At 37.2% G+C, this 21,060-nt stretch overlaps 1 protein-coding gene across 1 annotated transcript in view; it reads right to left on the bottom strand.

Annotated features, from left to right (window-relative positions):
* HYDIN (HYDIN axonemal central pair apparatus protein) overlaps window positions 1-21,060 on the bottom strand; it is a 478,970-nt gene that overhangs the window by 272,940 nt on the left and 184,970 nt on the right. Inside the window, exons 10-12 of the mRNA XM_072967685.1 lie at window positions 19,738-19,863; window positions 14,406-14,525; window positions 11,067-11,201 (exon numbers count right to left, since the gene is read on the bottom strand). Coding sequence (XP_072823786.1) covers window positions 11,067-11,201; window positions 14,406-14,525; window positions 19,738-19,863 — 381 coding nt within the window. The remainder of the gene's footprint in view (window positions 1-11,066; window positions 11,202-14,405; window positions 14,526-19,737; window positions 19,864-21,060) is intronic.

Genomic DNA, 21,060 nt, shown 5'->3' with positions numbered 1-21,060 from the left:
GACCTGAGTAGCTAAAGAATCCAGTCAGGTGAGGTCTAGGAATGCAGGATCCCTGGTAAATGCAGGTATGGTAAATGCAGGATTCCTGGAAAAGGCAGGATTCCTGGCAAGTGTAAAGGTCCTACAGTAGAAGCAAGTAATAAAAATTAATGGACCGTATTCATGAAATTGACTAAAATTGAGTTGTTGGACTCACCTGTTTAATTGATTCTGGTTTCTGCATAGTAAGGCCATGCTCAAAAATTATGATACTCAGACATGAGGAAATACAAATTACATGAAGCATACTTGATCCTAGAAAACCCCACAGAATTCAACAACAGCCTAGTATGATTACATCAGAATCCTAAAGAGATAAGTACTGTTTTTGTTTTTTCTTAGATCAAACCCAGCAAGCAAAGGTTTCGTTGGGAATTAGAAACTGGAAAGCTGCTGGCACATCTGGAAACTTAATATTAACTGAGGCTTTGAGAGACACAACAAAAGATGCTACTGAATCCAGAATGAGAGGTAACCCCCGAGTAATTTGTCTTATTTTATTCCATATTTACATATTCTCTTCCTTGAAGACAGCTGAAAATTGTTCAGGAGGCTAACTGAAATATTCACAGGGATGTTTTCAAATCTTTTCAAATTTTCAAATGAGGAAGATTTGAAGATTGATCAGAATTACATATTTTTTCATAGTCAATTCACACGCTCATAAAAGAATATGAAGAAATTCTTTAAACAACTCCTTAAAAATGTATTCCCATCTCTGAAGTTCTGTATTTAACATGACGATATTAGATTATATAATATACAATTATCAATTGCTCTACTGACTTAAAATTAATTCAGCTTGGGAGGCTTTGTCAGCCTGCAAGCTTAGCAATTACTTCCGTTGATGGACTTCCTTCCACTGTACTTAAATGCAGAGCAACCAGGTCACCATTCAGAGCCAAAAGATTAATTCTGAGCTCTTTCCCCTCTACTGTGAGAGACTTAGCCATGAATTACTTTGTAACCTAAAATGTTATCCTAAATAACAATGCTCACCAGATGAAATTGTCAATCCATTCCAATCCATTAGCCTTCCTTCTAACATGCCTATCCTCCAAGCTTAAAAAAAAAAAAGGGCAGCAAAATATGAAAATGGCAGATTTGACTCTGAGAAGTGAAAAGAATAAATCTTGATTTTTATATTAGCTCCATGACAGAAAGAAGACACAGCAATAATCTTGTCCTTTAAAGTCTCAGGTGAAGGAAAATGATGTCTTCTACTGCAGCAAATGACTCTCCAGGCATTCAAGGGCAAGCACAGCCGGTGTGGTTAAGCCCTTACAATCCTCCTTCTGCCTTTTTCCCACTCCTAAACTTGACGGTGGAATAGCTAACACAATAAAACCAGATTTGATCAGGACTCAGTGCATTCAGTACTCAGTGTTCCTGAAAAATGTTATAAATTCCCTAACCAGTTAAAGTACTTATTTTACGGTATCTTCTCAATCTGAAATTCACCTCCAAAGGGGAAGAATCAGTTCTCAAGTCCTAATCAGTTTAAAAACAAGGCTGATCAGGTCTCTCAGGCCTTATCCTCTACCACTCTGACTCTTCATATGTTTTAGCTGGGGTCTCAGCTTCCTAGAGGCATCTACACTTCTCCATCTATTACAACAGATAAACAACAAAGTCCTAGTGTATAGCACAGGGAACTATATTCAACACCTTGTAACAGCTTATAATGAAAAAGAAGATGAAAAGGAATATATATATCTCACTATACTATACACCAGAAATTAACACAACATTGTAAAGTGACCATACTTCAATTAAAAAAAGGGAATGACCTCTGATCTTTGGCTGGCAGAGACCGGAGGACTTCCAAATTTGTTTTGACCATTTTTATCATTAGGATACAATGGTTGTGTGGTTATTTCATGATGCATGTACAAATCATCCACTTAAGGTAATTAATTTCCTCTTTAACTTTTTTTGCTTTCTATGTTACCCTAGCTCTACCAATCCACCTATATCTATACCCATATATTCTGTCTTCATTACTCTCCTTTTATACCAGATATCAATCCTTCCTATGTACCTTAGGATTTTCCTGAAGCATCAGTTTTCCCTCTTTACTGAACATTCACATATCAGCTTGTAACAATGCCTGAATAGCCTTATCTTAAATATTAAATAACCTACCCTCAATCCCAATATCCACCTGCAGGTACTGCCACATTTTCCCAATTATCCTTTACAGCAAAACTCCTCAGAGGTATTATATATACTCAATAGCACCACTTTCTTGATTTCCATTCTCTCTTCAATCCATCCCATCAGGCTTCTGTACCCAGCCTTCCATAGAAACTGTTCTCACCAAGGTCACTAATGATTTTACCAAATTCAATGGCAAATTCCACATCTTGTTTTATTCTACTTTTCATAGCTTTGGACACAGTTGACCTCTTCCTCTGTTCTGAAATACTTTATTCATCTGGACTCCAGAGCAATGCAGTCTCCTGATTTTCCTCCTCCTACTGCCCCTTCTTAGTGTTATCCTCTGTTGGCATCTCCGCCCTTCCCCAACCTGTTCTTTATTTACACTCGCTCTCAACATCACCTCCTCTATTCTTGGTACCATCTTTACACTTATGATTTTAAAATATCTGTCTCTAGCCCCAACATTTCCCTTTTATTGCAGACAATTGTGTCCAACTGTTTACTTGATATTTCCACTTGGATGTCTAAAGGGAAGTTCAAACTTAACATAAAAAACAGTTCCTGATTCCCTACTTTATATCCACCCAGCCTCACTAACCTACTTTTCTTTCATTTTCCATATCTCAATAAATGGAAGCATCATTTGGTCCATTTCTGGCCAAAATGCTGTAAGAAACTAGACTCCTTTTTCTTCATATGCCTTTATCTAATTCATCAGCAAATCCTGACAGCTCTACCTTAAAAATACATATGCTTAGTCTACCTACTCCTTATCACCTTTGCTGTCACAAATCATCCTCATTTTTTGCCCAACTACTACAATAGGCTCTTGTCTGTGTATTCATCAGGGTTCAGTTCTGCTACGTATAACAGGGAACAGACAAAATAAGAGCAACTTCAACTAAATAGAAGTTTATTCCTCTTCTGTTAAGAAGTCCAGAGGTGGGTGGGCCAGGTTTTATGGTGACTCAACAGTGTCCTCAGAAACCCAAATTCCTAAATTCCTGCACTACCATTTTAGCAGTGTCCAACTTCAGTGTCACCTGATGAAACAGTGACTCCTGGGATGCCAGCTATCTCTCACAGCCAAACTGCAGGCAGAAGGAGAAGGCAGTACAGAGCACCTCTCACTGTATGAGTTTTTGTCAAGTACCTGCATTGGAAGTCCTGCTCACTCTCACTGGCCAACACTTAAACACAAGCAGCTGCAAAGGAGGCTGGGGAAATGCAATCTTTTATCTCAGGCAGCACTGAATCCAATCAAAGTTCGTGATTCTCTTCCCAGTGAGGAAAGAGAAAATAGATGTCAAGGGTAGACAACCAGCCATCACACTCTAGTCTCTACACAGCTACCAGAGTGATCCTAAAAGGTGAGTCAGATGCTTCATTCCTAATCGAAACCCCCTCAAGTAGAGAAAGAAAAGATCATTTATCCTATTTTTCCTCAAGATCCTTCCTCATCAGGTCATTATAAAAATAAAGCATAATGATCCTTCCTCATCAGGTCATTATAAAAATAAAGCATAACAACAGATATTTTGTGCCTCTTGATGTGATGAATAGGAAGTACCACAGCACTGAAGAATTCTGCCCATGCCTCGGCATCAAATCAAACGTAAATCTAATCAAGCCTCTGGATCTAACTATCAGTCTACTGGAAACAGAGGCGACAGAGGATCATTCTATAGAACTTCATAGGGAGGCACACAGCATCATGTTAGGACCCTGATATAAGCAAACCAACTTACAATGTATATTTTACTCAACTGGGGAGATCTGAATACTGACTACATATTTGATGATATTAAGGAGCTACTATCATTTTTTAGGTGTGATAATAGTATTGTGGTTAAGTTAACTTTTAAAAAGGACCTTATCACTTAGAGGCAAGTAATGAAGTATTTACAGGTGAAATAAAATGACATGTGGGACTTGCTTAAAAATCCTCTGGGTCAGGGGGCAGGCCAGATGAAGCAAGACTGGTCAAGTGCTGATAGCTTGAAAACCTGGGTGGTGACACTTCACTATACCATCCTCTATACTCTTACATATGGGTGAAAGCTTCTATAGTGAAAACATTCTAAATAATTTATGGTAGCTTTCTATTCTACTTTGGATGATTTCTAAGACCCTTCATGGTCTCACCTTCTGCAAAGCTTGTCTCCTATCACTTTTCCAGAGGTTTCCTTCGTTCCAGCCACACTGGCCTTCTTGCACTTCCCTGACCTGTTGCCAGACACATTTCTGCCACAGGACCTTTGTAATTGCTGTTCCCACCCTCAGGTAAGTATCGTTCCTCAGATATGGCTTCATTTAGTTCCCTGCTCAGATGTTACCTCAACAGAAAAGTCTTCCCTGACCTTCCTACTGAAAGGAAACAACCCCCATTCTCCATCACTCTCTGTTCTGTAGCATGTCAATACCTGACGTTATTGATGCTTGTTTGTTTGTTTGTTTGCTTGTTTATTCATTGTGGAACATAAGCTCCATGAAGGCCAATCCTGTTCTATTCTCCATTGGATTCCAGCTCATAGATCTGGGCCTGGCACAGGGTGTGTGAAATAATATTCATTTTAATATCTCTATTGGGATACTAAACTACCAAGAGTTCTTTATAAAGAGAATGCCTAAGATGCTCGTTGGCTGTATTATAAAAACTCTGAAGATATGAAACAAAATGGGGAGACATACTCTTCTTACAGATTTCTTAGACATCTTTCTCCTGGTTGAAATGACAAGAAAAAAGTTAACATCTATAATAAAAGCTATATATAACAAACCTACAGCCAGCATAGTACTCAATGGTGAAAAACTCAAAAGCTTCCCACTAAAATCTGGGACAAGACAAGGATGCCCACTATCACCCCTCCTATTCAACATAGTCCTGGAAGTCCTAGCCACAGCAGTTAGGCAAAAGAAAGAAATAAAAGGGATCCAAATTGGAAAAGAAGAGGTTAAAGTGTCATTATATGCTGATGACATGTTACTATATATAGAAAACCCTAAAAGGTCCACACAAAAGCTGCTAGAGCTGATTGAAGAATTCAGCAAGGTAGCAGGTTACAAAATTAACGTTCAAAAATCAGTTGCCTTTCTTTACACTAACGATAAATCAACAGAAAAAGAAAGTAAAGAAACAATCCCCTTTAAAATAGCACCCAAAGTAATAAAATATCTGGGAATAAATCTAACCAAGGAGGTGAAAGAATTATACACAGAAAACTATAAACCATTGATGAAGGAAATTAAAGAAGACTTTAAAAAATGGAAAGATATCCCATGCTCTTGGATTGGAAGAATCATTATTGTTAAAATGGTCACACTGCCCAAGGCAATCTACAGATTTAATGCTATCCCTATCCAATTACCCAGGACATATTTCACAGAACTAGAACAAATCATAATAAAATTTATATGGAACCATCAAAGACCAAGAATTGCCAAAGCATTACTGAAGAGAAAGAAAGAGGCTGGAGGAATAACTCTCCCAGACTTCAGACAATACTATAGAGCTACAGTCATCAAGACAGCATGGTATTGGTACCAAAACAGACATATAAACCAATGGAACAGAATAGAGAGCCCAGAAATGAACCCACAAACTTTTGGTCAACTCATCTTCGACAAAGGAGGCAAGAATATACAATGGAATAAAGACAGTCTCTTCAGCAAATGGTATTGGGAAAACTGGACAGCAGCATGTAAAACAATGAAGCTAGAACACACCCTTACACCATATACAAAAATCAACTCAAAATGGATTAAAGACTTAAACATAAGACAAGATACAATAAACCTCCTAGAGGAAAACATAGGCAAAACATTATCTGACATACATTTCAAAAATTTTCTCCTAGAAGAAATAAAAGCAAGAATAAACAAATGGGACCTAATGAAACTTACAAGCTTCTGCACAGCAAAGGAAACCAGAAATAAAACAAGAAGAAAACCTACGGAATGGGAGAAAATTTTTGCAAGTGAAACCGACAAAGGCTTGATCTCCAAAATATATAAGCAGCTCATACGACTCAATAAGAAAAAAATAAACAACCCAATCCAAAAATGGGCAGAAGACCTAAACAAGCAATTCTCCAAGGAAGACATACAAATGATCAAAAAGCACATGAAAAAATGCTCAATATCACTAATTATCAGAGAAATGCAAATCAAAACTACAATGAGGTATCACCTCACACCAGTCAGAATGGCCGTCATTCAAAAATCCACAAATGACAAATGCTGGAGAGGCTGTGGAGAAAGGGGAACCCTCCTACACTGCTAGTGGGAATGCAGTTTGGTGCAGCCACTGTGGAAAACAGTGTGGAGATTCCTCAAAAGACTAGGAATAGACTTACATATGACCCAGGAATCCCACTCCTGGGCTTGTATCCAGAAGGAAATCTACTTCAGAATGACACCTGCAATCCTATGTTCATAGCAGCACTATTTACAATAGCCAAAACATGGAAACAGCCTAAATGTCCATCAACAGCTGACTGGATAAAGAAGAAGTGGTATATTTATACAATGGAATACTACTCAGCCATAAAAACCGACAACATAATGCCATTTGCAGCAACATGGATGCTCCTAGAGAATGTCATTCTAAGTGAAGTAAGCCAGAAAGAGAAAGAAAAATACCATATGAGATCGCTCATATGTGGAATCTAAAAAACAAAACCAAAAACAAACAAACAAACAAACAAACAAACAAAAACAAAGCATAAATACAGGACAGAAATAGACTCATGGACAGAGAATACAGACTTGTGGTTACCAGGGGGGTAGAGGGTGGGAAGGGATAGACTTGGATTTCAAAATTGTAGAATAGATAAACAAGATTACACTGTATAGCACAGGGAAATATACACAAAATGTTATGATAAATCACAGAGAAAAAAATGTGACAATGAGTGTGTATATGTCCATGAATGATTGAAAAATTGTGCTGAACACTGGAATTTGACACAACATTGTAAAATGATTATAAATCAATAAAAAAATGTTAAAATTTTTTTAAAAAGTTAACATCTAATACATTCCCAGTATGAAGAAATATTTGAGCTCGCTTTTTACATGCTTTGCTTTTCACATCTGCAGGCCATCCTCAAGTTGAAAAAAATAACTCATATTTTCTTGAGTTGAACTTACTTATCTCACTTGGCAAATATTTACTGCAAACTTCCTATATGTTAGGCCCTGTGCTCGGCACTGCGGTTAGAGGGACAACCCAGAGAGAACTAGGGAGGGTGAATTTCAGGCAGGAAGCAAATTAAACTCTTATCATTATTTCTCTCAACAAAAATGGTTGATTGCAGAAAATTTTATGATATCTATACTTTAATTCAAAATGCTAGCAATATAATTCATTACTGTGGTATACCTACATATCAAAATATGTTAATGTTTTTCTGCTCTTCTTGGGCCATGATTTTCAAATTTCATAGCAACAAATCAAGAAAACTATCCTGACCTCAAGTTAGATGTTTTCACAAAACAGACCTGGAGCAATAAAATTGCATCATTTCATTTTTTCTTCAAACTACTGCTGCTGTTTCCACATGCTGACACTATTATAAACAGATACTTTCTTAAGTCCAAGGAAGTACCTGGTTCTGCTTTTCTGCTAAAGTTTAATTTTTTAGATTTCTTTTAATGTTAAAAGTACAAATTTAAGAGGCCAAGAAAAATGCCAGGCTCCAGAATTTTATAGTGTTACAATAACATTGACTATTATATTTCTGCTGTCCATGACATGTACACTTGGATTATTAGATAAGTAACATATTCAGTCTTTCAAGTTTGTGTGAGAAGAGATAAGGAAAGCTAAAGAGAATTTGCTGCACCTGTTATCTGGGTATTTGGCATCCTTAACAAGTTAAATCTCCAGGAAGCTAGATTAATAGATGACAGGAAAAAATGTAAATCTGTATTATCATCTTCGACATGCTAATAAACATGGGTGCTGAAAATCCAATTGAAAGAGAACTGGCTTATTAAACTGTGGCATGCTGCAATTTACATATCTTACCCTCCAGATGTGAGGAGGGTAAATGTGAACAGTGTGTGTTCAGATCAGCAGGAGATAAGAAGGAAAAATACGTACATTAGCTATCAATTTGGCCAAATGGAGAAAAAAAGTGACACAGTGACTTTTATTCTTCCTAAAATGAATCTGGCTCTAGCTACTCCTCTGATACATTCCAGAGCAGCACTAAAAGCAACACAACTAAACCTAGCTGTTCATTCTGTGTACGGTCTTGCTGGTTTTCCAACAGGAAGAGTGAATATAGATGCTGACTGGAAAAATCTATTGGCATGGGGCCCTGCTGATGGTGCAAGCAAGGGGGGCAGGATTTTTGCAGAAAAGGGGACCAAAACTAGCAACAGAAGAGCTTCTCCAAATACCCACCATCAGTCTTAGACAGTCAGCAAAAGGAGAAATCACTATTTCCTTAAAAAAACAAATTAGGCCAAATATTTTATAGTTTAGAGTCCAATCCAACACAAAATCCTAAGGTATCCAAAAGTGGATAAATTTCTCAGAGGTAGCCATTCTACTCACTCTGTGTCTCCTCATACGTGCATGTACTTTTTGATAACTTTCAAATACTTAGAAGAAGAAACAGGAAAACAACATTTAACTTATTTTTTTTACATTAGGTCTTTCCCAATAGACCATAGGCAATGTTAGTGAAATGGAATGGTAAGAGGGAATAAAAAACTACGAGTAAGATAAGCAGCCACAAAGTATAGCCAAATAATAATCCTCAGTGGGAATGTTAGCATTTCATAGTTATAAAGTAAATACAAACTTACCTAAAATAAATTTCAATTAATTATTTGCTGTATAGATAAGCAGTAATAAAATCTCTCTCCTTTGCTTTTAGGTTTTGATTTAGGAAAATTTGAAACATTTACCAAGAAAACAGAACAATACAACAAATCCCATGAACTTATCACCCAGATTCAATAATCATTAACATTTTGTCATTGTGGCTTTATACCTCCATCCATTCCTCCTTCTATCGTTATTATTATATTTTATAGTTTTTAAGGTAAAATATAGATATATTAGAAAATATAAATACATTTAATATATGAATTCATCCATATAACCCACACACTTATCATAACACAGAAAATTCCACCTCTTCAGAAAGTTCTGTGTATCCCTTTCTCAGCCAGACTAGCTGCAGATAGAATAATACTTAATCAACAGAAGACATTTTCTCCAGCACAGAAAGAAACTGAGAGAAGCCAACACCTCAAATCCAACAAGCTTTGTAGTTCAAGCTGCACAAAAGCTTATTATAATCAGCTTCTCACAGAAATGACAGTGTAGGAAATTGACACCCAAATTAAATCCAAGTACCATTCTCTTCACAGACAGTATTCAGATCTAGAGCTTTGAGGAAAAACAAGGACTTCAATAGCATATAATAAAAAGCACTACTTCTGGAGCTCTTTATCTTTTTTGTTTATTTCAATGGTACCTCAAACAAAATTAAAGGCTCAGAAACACAACCCAAGAAATAAATAATAACACACAAAGTAGAAAAATAATTAACAGTAGCAATATAATGCAATTTCTAACCATGTACTACAGTGATAGATGCTTGGCAGACCTTTAAATTCTCTACCCTGCTCTCCAGAAAAGGAGAAACAGTAGCAGTAGCAGCAGGAATATTGGTAATGACATTTATAGCAGCTAGTAAGTATTAGTGATGGAGAAGCAGGTTTTCAAAGCTTGTTCTGTCTCCATTACGCTCTTTTGATTCTAACCATAATGGCACAATACAGATAAGCACACACATTATTAATATTATATATAAACCTGACATTTTGTTATGCCTATTTAAGCCTTATTTTTTGTTCTCGCTTCTTCAGTCATGCTGGTAAAATCCTTTTCCCCCTCTCCACAAGTTTCCACTTTGGTCCTTAGAGAGGAAAACTCAACCCACAATTTCACACTCTTGGAGAAGGGCTGGGGAGAAGCCTCCACCCTCAGTCCCCCTGAGCTGGTCTTTCCTTCCAGGAGGAACTGGAGTTGACACAACTGAGGAGAGCCTGATAATGGGCTAGATTTTCTGCAGCTGTGGTGATGCTGAGGGGACAGGGCCTCTTTTTGAACTCAGGCTCTTTCTAGTCTACCTGTGTACCAACAAGGGTCAGCAAACAAGGCAGGTCTCTGCTCTCAGCTCTAGCTTCTCTACTCATGCTGCGGTGCAGCTACTGGGTAGGTCAGCCCTTCACTGAAGACTGGTCATCTACCAGAAGGAGGCTCTGTCTGGGCCTCAGTCCTGGCCACCTTCTCTTCCATTAATGAGACTGATACTGTGATCAGTATTTGGATCTTGTGTCTCTTTCCTAAACTAGTTAGCATCGGGGAGGAGGGATGTAACTAACCAGGATCCCAAACTTCCAAGAAGCCATAATCTTCATTCTTTGTCTCAGCTCATTGCTTCTGGAGCACATCTCTTCCTTTTTGGTGTCTCTCTAGCCTGTAGTCCAACATAAATATGCTGAGGTAGGTGCTCGGGGAGCATCCAGAAGGATTACCCCTCTTTACACTCTGGCTATTTGCAGCTCATATAAGCCCTCCTCACTGTTTGACAATTCATTCCTCATTCTTAGCAGTGCTCCATACCCATCCTCTCACCCATCCTCACCACTTCTCTACCACCACCACAGCCAGCAGTAACACCATCAATGCCATCAACAACAACACTACCACCACCCAAACCAACACCACTACCACCAGTACCACAAACAATACCCCTGATGCCACCACCATCAATATCAACAACTGCAAACTGCTAGTGATAAGCATCCAACCAATTTCTCACCAGAACTCACGTTACCTTGTTCTCCTCCGGAGTGAAGAGGATTCGGAATATGGATGGCACTCCTGGAGCTACTTTGTGGCTAATATCTTTGGGGCTGATTACTTTAAAGTAAGGTGAACTTTCCTCAACAACTTTTACCATCCTTGGAATCTGCAAGAAAAACACACAGTGAGGTGGCGCTGTGCACGTTAAAGCAGAAGAAAACAGGAAAGGCTTTGTAGTTAAATACAAACTCTCCATTTACTACTTACTAATCCTGCAACTTTGGTTAGGTCTGACCTTCAGTTTCCTCAACTACAAAAGGAGATGCCTCACACAAAGTAAGCACTCAGTATACTTTAGGTTTCAATTTTTACTAACATTATTATTATTACCCAATTTAATTGTATTGCAAACCTTTATTTTATTATTTAAATGTGACTATCTTCAAAGATTAAGTGCTTAATCCTGAAACCGCCCCCTCACCGTGGAGTTACTGGACCTCCCAACATCTGAAAACTGCTCTAGGAGACAAGATCACACTTACTGCTCTCTTGCTATGGACCATCCACTGAATGTGATGTGCCATGTAATCCTCGCAATAACCTTGGACTTTCATTACCACTTATTCTACAGATGAGGAAACAGACACTTGCCCTAAGTGCTGCAGCTTTACCAAGCAATGGCATTCAGAATCAAGTTCTGGCCAACTTCCACCTCCCCTCCCTGTAGGATTGTTCTGAGTAAAGACCAATGTGAAACAAGAACGTGGAGGGTGGTGCAGTATCCCCAGGCCTGACTCAGAGCAGCTTCAAACAGTTTCATCCTTTTAAAGTCTTATTCCTCTGCTCTGCCTGCCTTGCCCAGAGCAGGTATTGCTATCTCAGAGAGCCCAAACCATCAAAGAAATGTAGTCATGAGGAGAATGGGGGTGATCAGGGTTGGAGGTTCTAGGAACACAGGAAAGGGGGAGGATTTTTTTTTTAAAGACTTCAAGGGAGCAGAAGAAAGTTAACTATAGTTAAGTATGTCTTAGAAATCTCAGGTGAAAATGAGGAAAAAAGAACTCCTATAACCTCTCAAATCTGAAACCCAGATGAGGAAGGGAAGAAGAAACACTGACAGAATTCAGACAGATCATAAGATTAGAGAGTGAGGATGTAAGGAAGAGATGTGTGCAAATCTGAGAGCAACAGAATTGGCTTTGCTGGTAAGGGAAACACGCAGTGGCATTTACAATGTATTGAATGATGCTATGTAAGCTTGCTGGGAATACTTATAACAAGAACATAACTGTGGGTTAAAAACTAGAAAGGAAAACAACAGCAACAACAACAACAACAACAATAATAATAATGCTTTAATGCTTACTAGGTGACAGGCACTGAGCAGCATACTTTACATCCATTATCTCATTTAATATCCCAAGCAACCTACTGAAATGGATGCTTAGAGAAGTGAAGTGACTTGCCCAAGCTCTGCAGCTGGGAGACAGCTCACCTGGAATCTGAACCCAAATTAGTCTGACTCTGGAGTCTGGGTGCTTATAATTGTATCCCAAGTAGAATTGTGTTGTGGCTTGTAGAGTGTTCATGACTTACCTTCAACTTGTGTGTTTGAGAGAGAGAGAAAGAAATAATAATCAAACAGTCTCTGTCTTTTGCATTTCATGACAGTGAGGAAGCAAATAAAAGGTGGAAGACATAGAAAGTATTTTTCAGTGTCCCAAATTTATCTCAGTAGTTCCTTATGTGTCCATGAACTAGGAAGTAGGAAGCAGGAAGCAGGCTACATCAGCTACCTAGGACCAGGGTCCTGGGAATAACTCACTCGAGAACAAACCTGCATCATCTACAGTATCTGTCTGTTTGTTAGTAGCTGGACTTTCTTTCGATGAGGACCTTCCTTTCCTCATATCCAATCCTCGAGCAGCATCTTACCAAGAGGTGTGGGGTTATCTACGAAAACCAAGTGCCCTTTGGTAGATAAGACTTACACATGCCTCTTATCCTTGACTTGTTCATATACATTCATGACAATCATTTCTTCTTTATGATGAGGGAGGAGTAGCCAAAGTACCCTTCAGAACTAGCTCCTCTCTGCCTTTAATAGCCTAAAAAAAACTTGAACAAGAGTCAAAAAGTAATGGAGAAAGGGAAAAATAGAACTGGAATTGAGAAACTAATTTGGATGGCAGCCCCACATGAAAAGAGAGACACCTATTGTCTATGTAGTGTATCTCTTCTTGACGTGTAGGAGCAGAATCCTGCACACCTCAGGTTCTTTTTCTTCTCTCTGCCTACCATTTAGCTTCTGCCCCATGAGTTTCTCTTGCTAACACTGCTGTAGTGAAGAATTAAATGTACAATTTTCTTCAACATTTGACTTTCCTGTCACTAAATCACCCCACTGATCTCTGAAAGGCATCACTGATTCCTTTAATGAGCTACTATACTGAATATAACTTCAAGTCTTCCCATTTGCCTTGGATACTTGCATAGTCTTCACTTATTTTCCTTTCTTATAGCTAGAATTTTTTGTCTCAACATTCTAAGACTCCTATAAGTATTTCTACTTGCCCTTACACCTGACATTTAGCATCTCTCTGATGCCTTCCTCCCTATCTGATTATTTTCACACTTACTTGTGCTTCATGCTACCCTTCTGCATTATTCTTTCTATCCTTATTGTTACATGTCAAGGAAATCTCCAGGCATCTAATATCTTTTCTTGAAATAAACCCTAACTTATCTCTGAAGAAAAAGGCGTAAGGATGGAAAAGAAATCTTCAGTTGCAACCACAAAGAGACAGGTTATAGACAGTGGTAGAAGCCATCCAAAACATTCTGTAGACAAAACCAAAAGGCTATCTGAGGTAGAAGGGAGGAGACAGAAAAGAGAAAAAGGAATCTCCATTTTTTTGAAGTTTAAAAAAAAACAATTTGAAGAATTAAGTGCATTGGCTCAAAAACTGCAATTCATGTGAGTAGAGCTTACACCTTCAACTTGGGGAAACAGTGGCTCTAATGTGGAATATGTAAACTTGAATAGTAATCACCCTGTCTTAAATGAAAACCTAGCCCAAATGGTGACTCATGAGAACATCATGACACTCATCTAGCCAATCCTTTATTCAACAAAATGTTAGTGCCCACGTGGGGAGTTTACCATTTATTGGTGCTGCCCTGGGACTGAGCAACAAACCAACCAACATAGTCTTGTCTTCATTTAGCCTATAGTCAAAAGGCATGTTTTCATCTATTTTCCTAGGTTTACAAAGTTAAAGAATAAAGCTAAGATCCTATAGGATTTCATTTTATTTAATCCCTTCTTATACATCCATGAAAGATATAGCCACCCAGCAAACATACTCACTGTGTCATTGTTCCTCAGCACCAGTGGAACTTCATAGACTTCACAGGGAGTGTAGTTCTGAAATACTATTTCTGATGGGAAGGGCTGGAATAATGCCTGATCTAGATCAATTCCTGGAAACTGAAGTTGAAAGAATAAATTAATCTTATAGTCACACAGTGGCAGAAATGACTAGGGAAGAAAAGAAAATACTACATCAACCTATGAATATTAATACTAAGAACATAGGAAACACTCAAAAAGGGGTAAGTAATAAAAACACTGTTACAATTAGTAAGATTATTGTCATTAACTTTTTTAATGAATGTAGTTTTGGTCCTCAGTTTAAAAAAAATAGGCTAATTAGAACACCAACTCAAATCTTCTGTTTCCAGTAATGGTGAATAAGATAATTTGAACCAATTCCCCTGTGAGAATAAAAGAAAAGGCTGTACCAATAAATAACCTGCTTGGAGGCCCTGAGGGGCTAACAAGATAGTATGGCCTAATGTTGAAATAGCATTTTCTCAAGCTAGTAGCTTATGTAGTATCCAACAGGTTTGGAGTATTGCCATGTATTCCTTAAAAATTTAGACTATCCCATGATGCCCTGTCAGTTCATGGTTGCATGAACTTGGCACCTTGGCACACAATTTGGAAACTGAAGATGTAAGTACCCATCTCCATAATTTAGAAGAACAATGGCAAACATAAAAAACAAATTAAAACCCAAATGAAAAAAATGACATAACAAAAACAATACTAGAAAGTAGTGAAATATGAAGTAACTATACCATAGAATCAACAAATCCAAAAGTTGAGTCTCTAAAAGCTAATAAAAATAATAAAATACCTAGTGAGCCCGATCAAGATAACAAGACAGAAGGTTTAAAGAGCCAATTATAAAGAATGAAAAAAGAGGCATTACTACAGAACCCAAACTAAGTAAAAAGATAATAGATGTGAAAATTTAGATTAAAAGTATAAATTCCTAGAAAAATACAAATTATCAAAACTAGCACAGTAAGAAATAGAAAATATGAAGTGTTCTTTAATGATTAGAGAAATTGAATCTGTAAAGCAAAAGCCTTTCATAGAGAAAATGCTGCCCAAGTACCTCTACTAGCAAATTCTAGCAACTCAACTGAAATATTATAGAAACTTCCTCAAAGGAAAGAAAAACAAAAAATTAAATATGTCCCAACTCAAGTGATGATGTTGTTAGCATAGCTTTCATATACCTGGGAAGGATAGTAGGAGACAGGAAAATTATAGGTCAAACTTACGCATGAACCATAGCTCCAAAGCAGAAAAGGAACAACACATTAGCAAACTGAAACCTACAATATATAAAAAAGATACTACATTATGACCAAGCTGAGTTTATCTCAGAAATTTAAGATTGTTTTAACATTAGAAATTTTCATCAAGAAGAAACAAAATTGTCATTTTCCTGAGAAGAAAAAAATTATTTAGAAAATTCAAAATAATCTGTAGATAAATTAGAATAAGTGACTTATCAAAAGTCACTGAATACAAGGTCAACATAAAAAATTAATTATATTTCTATATGCTATCAATGAACATTTAGAAAGTGAAATTTATAGATAATACCATTTAAAATAGCATCCCAAGACATAAAATACATAGGAATAACTCCAAAGAAAGATGTGTAAGACCTTTATCTGGAAAAACTACAAAACATTATTGAGAGAAATTAAAGAAGATCTACACTGAACCACTGACATTGCATGGAAAATACACAAATATGCATATTTATGGGAAGCAGACATCATTTAGGCAGGCTAGAATGAATCATAAGAATTCCTACAGTCAGAACTCTAGGGAGAAGAAAAGGCCAACACAACTCAATCACTTCCTCCCTTCCTCTCATTTCCCTTCCAAATAAACACACATATACCATCTTCCTTCATAAAAAGCTGCATTTAGCATCATAGAGAATTCCAGCTGGTCTGAGACACTAACCATCCTGGCCTCAACATTAACTACTTACAAACAGCAAGTCCAAGAAGAATTCCCTTCTTTCTTTCAAAGATGAGTGGTAATAATAATCATAATGACAACTCAAGAAAAGATCTATACAAAAACACTCAAGAAAAAAAAAGAAGCAGCAGCAGCAGCAAAGAAAACGGCAAATATTCACCAGAAAAGCATTGCCATGAAGCAATGAAAATCTTAACTACATCATTTTACCATAAAAAACTCAAAGAACATAATGGAAAAAATCAGAGAGCACAAAGCAAATATTCAAGAATGCAGGGAAGATTAAGCAATCAAAAGAGATGAAAAATTCATGTTTTCATTCAGTAAATACTAATTGAGTTTTCAATATTTTCCATTCCTTGAGCATGCAGTAGTGAAAAATGCCAACAAAGCCTCTGTCTTATGAAGCTGAAATTCTTGGGGAAATGGATAAAAAAAAAAAGAAACACATAATATGAGGTGGGGTAGTAATAAGGCTATGAGGAAAACTAAAGCCAGACAAGGAGACGGAGAGAATGGGTATCTCAAGGAATCTTTCTGATGGGTAGTCATGGGATGGCCTCTCTGAGGAAATGACATATATGCAGAGATCTGAAGCAAGTCATGCAAAGATCTGAGAGAATAGCATTCCAGTTAGAAGGAATAACAAGCACAAAGGCCCTTGGGTGGGAATTATCTTTGAGTGTGTGAAGAGCAGCTAGAGGGGAGCATAGTTAGAAGAGAATGAGCTGGGGAGAAGTGGAGGGGGAAAATCTATGAGAGGGGCAGGGTCAGATGATGCAGGACCTTATAACTGTAAGGATGATCGGAGGCTACTAGGTAGTTTTAAACATGGGAACAACAGGTTCTGATTTACATTTTATAAAATCACTCTTACTTCTTGGTGGAGAATTGATATTTGGGTGATGAGATGCAAACAGGGAGGCTATTTCAATAGTCTAAGATGATGGTGGGTTGAACTGGGATGGTGGTGGAGGTGGTGAGAAGTCATCTGATTAAAGATATATTTGTGCAAGTACAGTTGTAGCTGGATTACATAGAAGACATGGGAAAAACAGAGGCATCAGCAATAACTCCAAGGTCTTTGGCCTGAGAAAACAGATAAGTGGGGGTATTATAAGCTGGAGGGAGGAAAGACAAAAGAGGAAAGAATACACCTTTAGGGAAGAAATGCAATGCAAAAATTCAATCTTAAATATTTTACATCTGAGCTACCAATCATACATTGAACTGAACATACATTCCAGAGTTCAGGGGCTAGCCCACAGCAGGAGAGATAATTATAAAAGTAATCATGAAAAAGGTGAAATTTAAAGCCTCATTCCTAGAATGTATCATCTAAGAAGTGAATTCAGAAAAGAAAAGCCAAAGACCAGGTATTGGGGAGCTCCAATGTTTAGTGCTCAGGAAGAGGAGAAAGGTCCCCCCCCCAAAAAACAACCAGTGAAGTGTGAAGAAAGCCAAAGATGATATCTGAGACATAAGTAAACAAAAAGCTACAAAAAAAAATAGACAGTAACTAATGTAAAATGCTGTGAGCAACCCAAAGTGTGCTGAACTGGTCAAGCTTAAGAATGAATTGTTTGTATTGTTTGTTTTCTGAGGGGAGGTAATTAGGTTTCTTCTTGGAGGAGGTACTGGGGATTGAACTCAGGACCTCTTGAGTGCTGAGCATGCGCTCTACCACTTGAGTTATACACTTCCCCCTTAAGAATGAATTGTAAGAGAAATACAAACACACACACACACAACTCAAAATAAGGGATACAGAGGATAGCTGATGAATGTAATTACAATGAAATGACAATGAACAGAAAGTTAAAAATGGATTAGAGAGGATATATAAGATGTAGAAGCACAAAGAAGGTCCAACATGTTCACAAATTATGTTTCTAAAGAAAAGAAGCAAAAATGGCATGAACATCTGATAATTCAAAAAAAACTTTCTAGAAATAAAATAAGGGTGGTGTAGTAGTATCTCAGGAAAAATTCAGTCACATCCGAATAAAATTACTGGACATCAAATAAGAATAAGCAATCTTTGGGCATACAGGCTAAAAGATAAAAACATCTCGAGTGGGGAAAATAAATCTGGCTTCATACTTCTGCATACTGTCATTTAAAGCCAGAAAGTAGTGAAGAAAATGCCTACAAAGCTCATATGGGGAAAATGTGTGACTCAGGCATTTTATATTAAACAAATCTGCAGTTTACTTATAAAGGCAGCAGGCAAATACTGTCAAACATATAAAATCAAAGAAATATAGTTTCCATATACTCTTCTTGGGGAAATCAGAAGAGGAAGACTCTTACCCAAATAAGAGACAAATGAAACTCCGGAAAATAAAGTAAAATTAACCAACTGAGTTGAGAGAAGAAATAGGTGAAAGGAGATGTGGTATACGAATTTCCTCATCCTTCACAGCAAGAGTCAAAATTCTCAAAACACACACACAAGCAGTACACACAGAACAGAACACATGGTCTGGCCTTAGTTATACTCTGGGAAAGGAGCAAACAGCCTTTAATTAGGACAAATTAGCTTTGCAAAAAGCTGTGTTTGTTCCTTGCCCTCAAAGTTAGAAGGTGGTTATAGGGAAGAGCAGAAACAATAACGCAGGCTAGCAGTGCTCAGAAGAAGAGCAAATATTATGTATATCTTAGAAAGGGGAGGCAATGGTGTGGCATGAACAGCAAAAGAGCCTGGGGGACTCATTTCTCATGTGGGAAGTCACTCTGAGAAACCCTCAGGAATAGCTGGGAAACCTTCAATGATAATATGTGCATAAAAAGTGAAGCACGTAATACAAGAAATTAATTAAAAAGTAGGGAAAAAAGACCTTATTTTGTAATCATATGCCCCTAACGCCTGAAATATATGCTTTATGTTAGAATACAGAAACATATCAAAATAGCTATTCTTTAGAAACTAAAAGGATATATGTGTTACTGGAAATGAGCCAAAACAAACATGCCTATTTTGATGAACAATTCCTCCTTCTTCCTTTCTAGTGATGACAGCTCAGGTAAGGAAGAATTTCTTATATTAGGAAGACAACCTAATCAGGCTGGGCTAATTCTTAGAATTACTCCTTATCTTTAAACAATAGTGTCCAGAAGTAGCTAAGGAAGAAATGAGACTAGTCAAAAGTTATTTGTACTCTGTAATTCTTTTCATATCAAGTTATAGCTAAAAAGATAACAGAGGTAGAAAAACAATGTATAAAAGAAATCGAATAAGGGATTAGTAAGCCCAGAAGTAATAAGCATTGCTTAGTTCTGGTTGTTCTAAAATATTTACATTATTCCAGGGCCTACTTTATACATAAGTATGAGAGAGAGCAGCTACCTTCTGATGTGTTGTTTCCCCCATATCTAGAAGTTCAATGATCCGTGGTCGGCACATCATATGTGTATTAGCCAGTCTCTGCTCTGTGGTGAGGGTCATTTCCTTCAGGAACTCTGAGGGTGTCAGCTAGAATTTAAAACAACAGCAGCCAAAGATTCATGAATGGAAATACTGAAAAAGTGTTTTCATAAGTGCCAGTAATGAATAATTTGTGTTTGCAGCTTTCAGGATAATTCTGGAATTCCACTAAGTTCCCTTATAAAATATTTAAAATAACTAAATAATACAAACAAAGTACCTATGCACTTCTGAGCTCTCTGCACCATAATTTGAAATGACATGTGGTTGCTGTTTCCTTATGATTTTGAAGGATTCACACAAAAGAACTTGGGGTGAGGGAGAGGGGGGTCAAGAAATAGCATGAGAACATGTCCAAAGAACTTAACATTTATGCTCAGAAGAGCACAAAACTCTAGGTTTCTAAAATCACTCATAGGCTTCAGAGCTAAGGAGTTTGCAATACTTCTATTTACTTCTAGTTACAATGTGCAAGTAAAGCTTTTAGGTGTTTATCATGTTATATCAGGTTAAAGGGAAATCTTATAAAATGTAAAGGATCAGGGAAGTGTGTTTACACTGCTTAGGAATGAGTTTGAAGTTTTCAGAAATCACAAGAGTGCATGTAGACCTCATTTTAAAAGAGCTCAGATCCAGCAGCCAGTCATCCACATACTCAAATTTAAGAATGTAAAACGCTTTAACACCTTCTAATGTTATGAAGGAAAAAATGTAACCTATCAATTAAATAAAATCATTGAAATAACCTAGCAAAGGCTTACTGAAGACCAATCACTATTAATTCTGGAATGTTATGGATATTCTGGAATGTTCACTACTTTATATGCAAAGAGACCGAGATCATTGGCAACAACATAATGCTTCAGTATGTGCCAAGACTTTTTAAAACATTCAGAGGTATATAATTTAGCTGATTCATTTTGCCTTGGGTTAAAATCAATGCTGTTCGGATTCCCTACAAAATTAATTTCTGGGATTGAATCCATTTAAATGAAGGCATATTTCTAACATAGCTTCCAACTTGGTTTTTTTAAGATTGGTCTTTTGGATTGGAACACAGATTAGAACACTAAAATGCTAAGAGGTATCAGCTGTGTTGTGATTTAAGTTAAAAATAACAAGCTCTTAAAAGCAAAAAGTATGGATTACTTTAAATATGAAACAATAACACCACAAAAGAAAATGATGATAGATTTTATTCTTCTAATTCGCACATAACTAGAGACTAGTTTTTAAAATGCAGTG

Source organism: Vicugna pacos, chromosome 9, assembly GCF_048564905.1.
Source record: "Vicugna pacos chromosome 9, VicPac4, whole genome shotgun sequence".
NCBI lineage: Eukaryota > Metazoa > Chordata > Mammalia > Artiodactyla > Camelidae > Vicugna > Vicugna pacos.
Note: the sequence above shows the minus strand (reverse complement) of the source record. Positions and strands in the feature narration are given on the sequence as shown.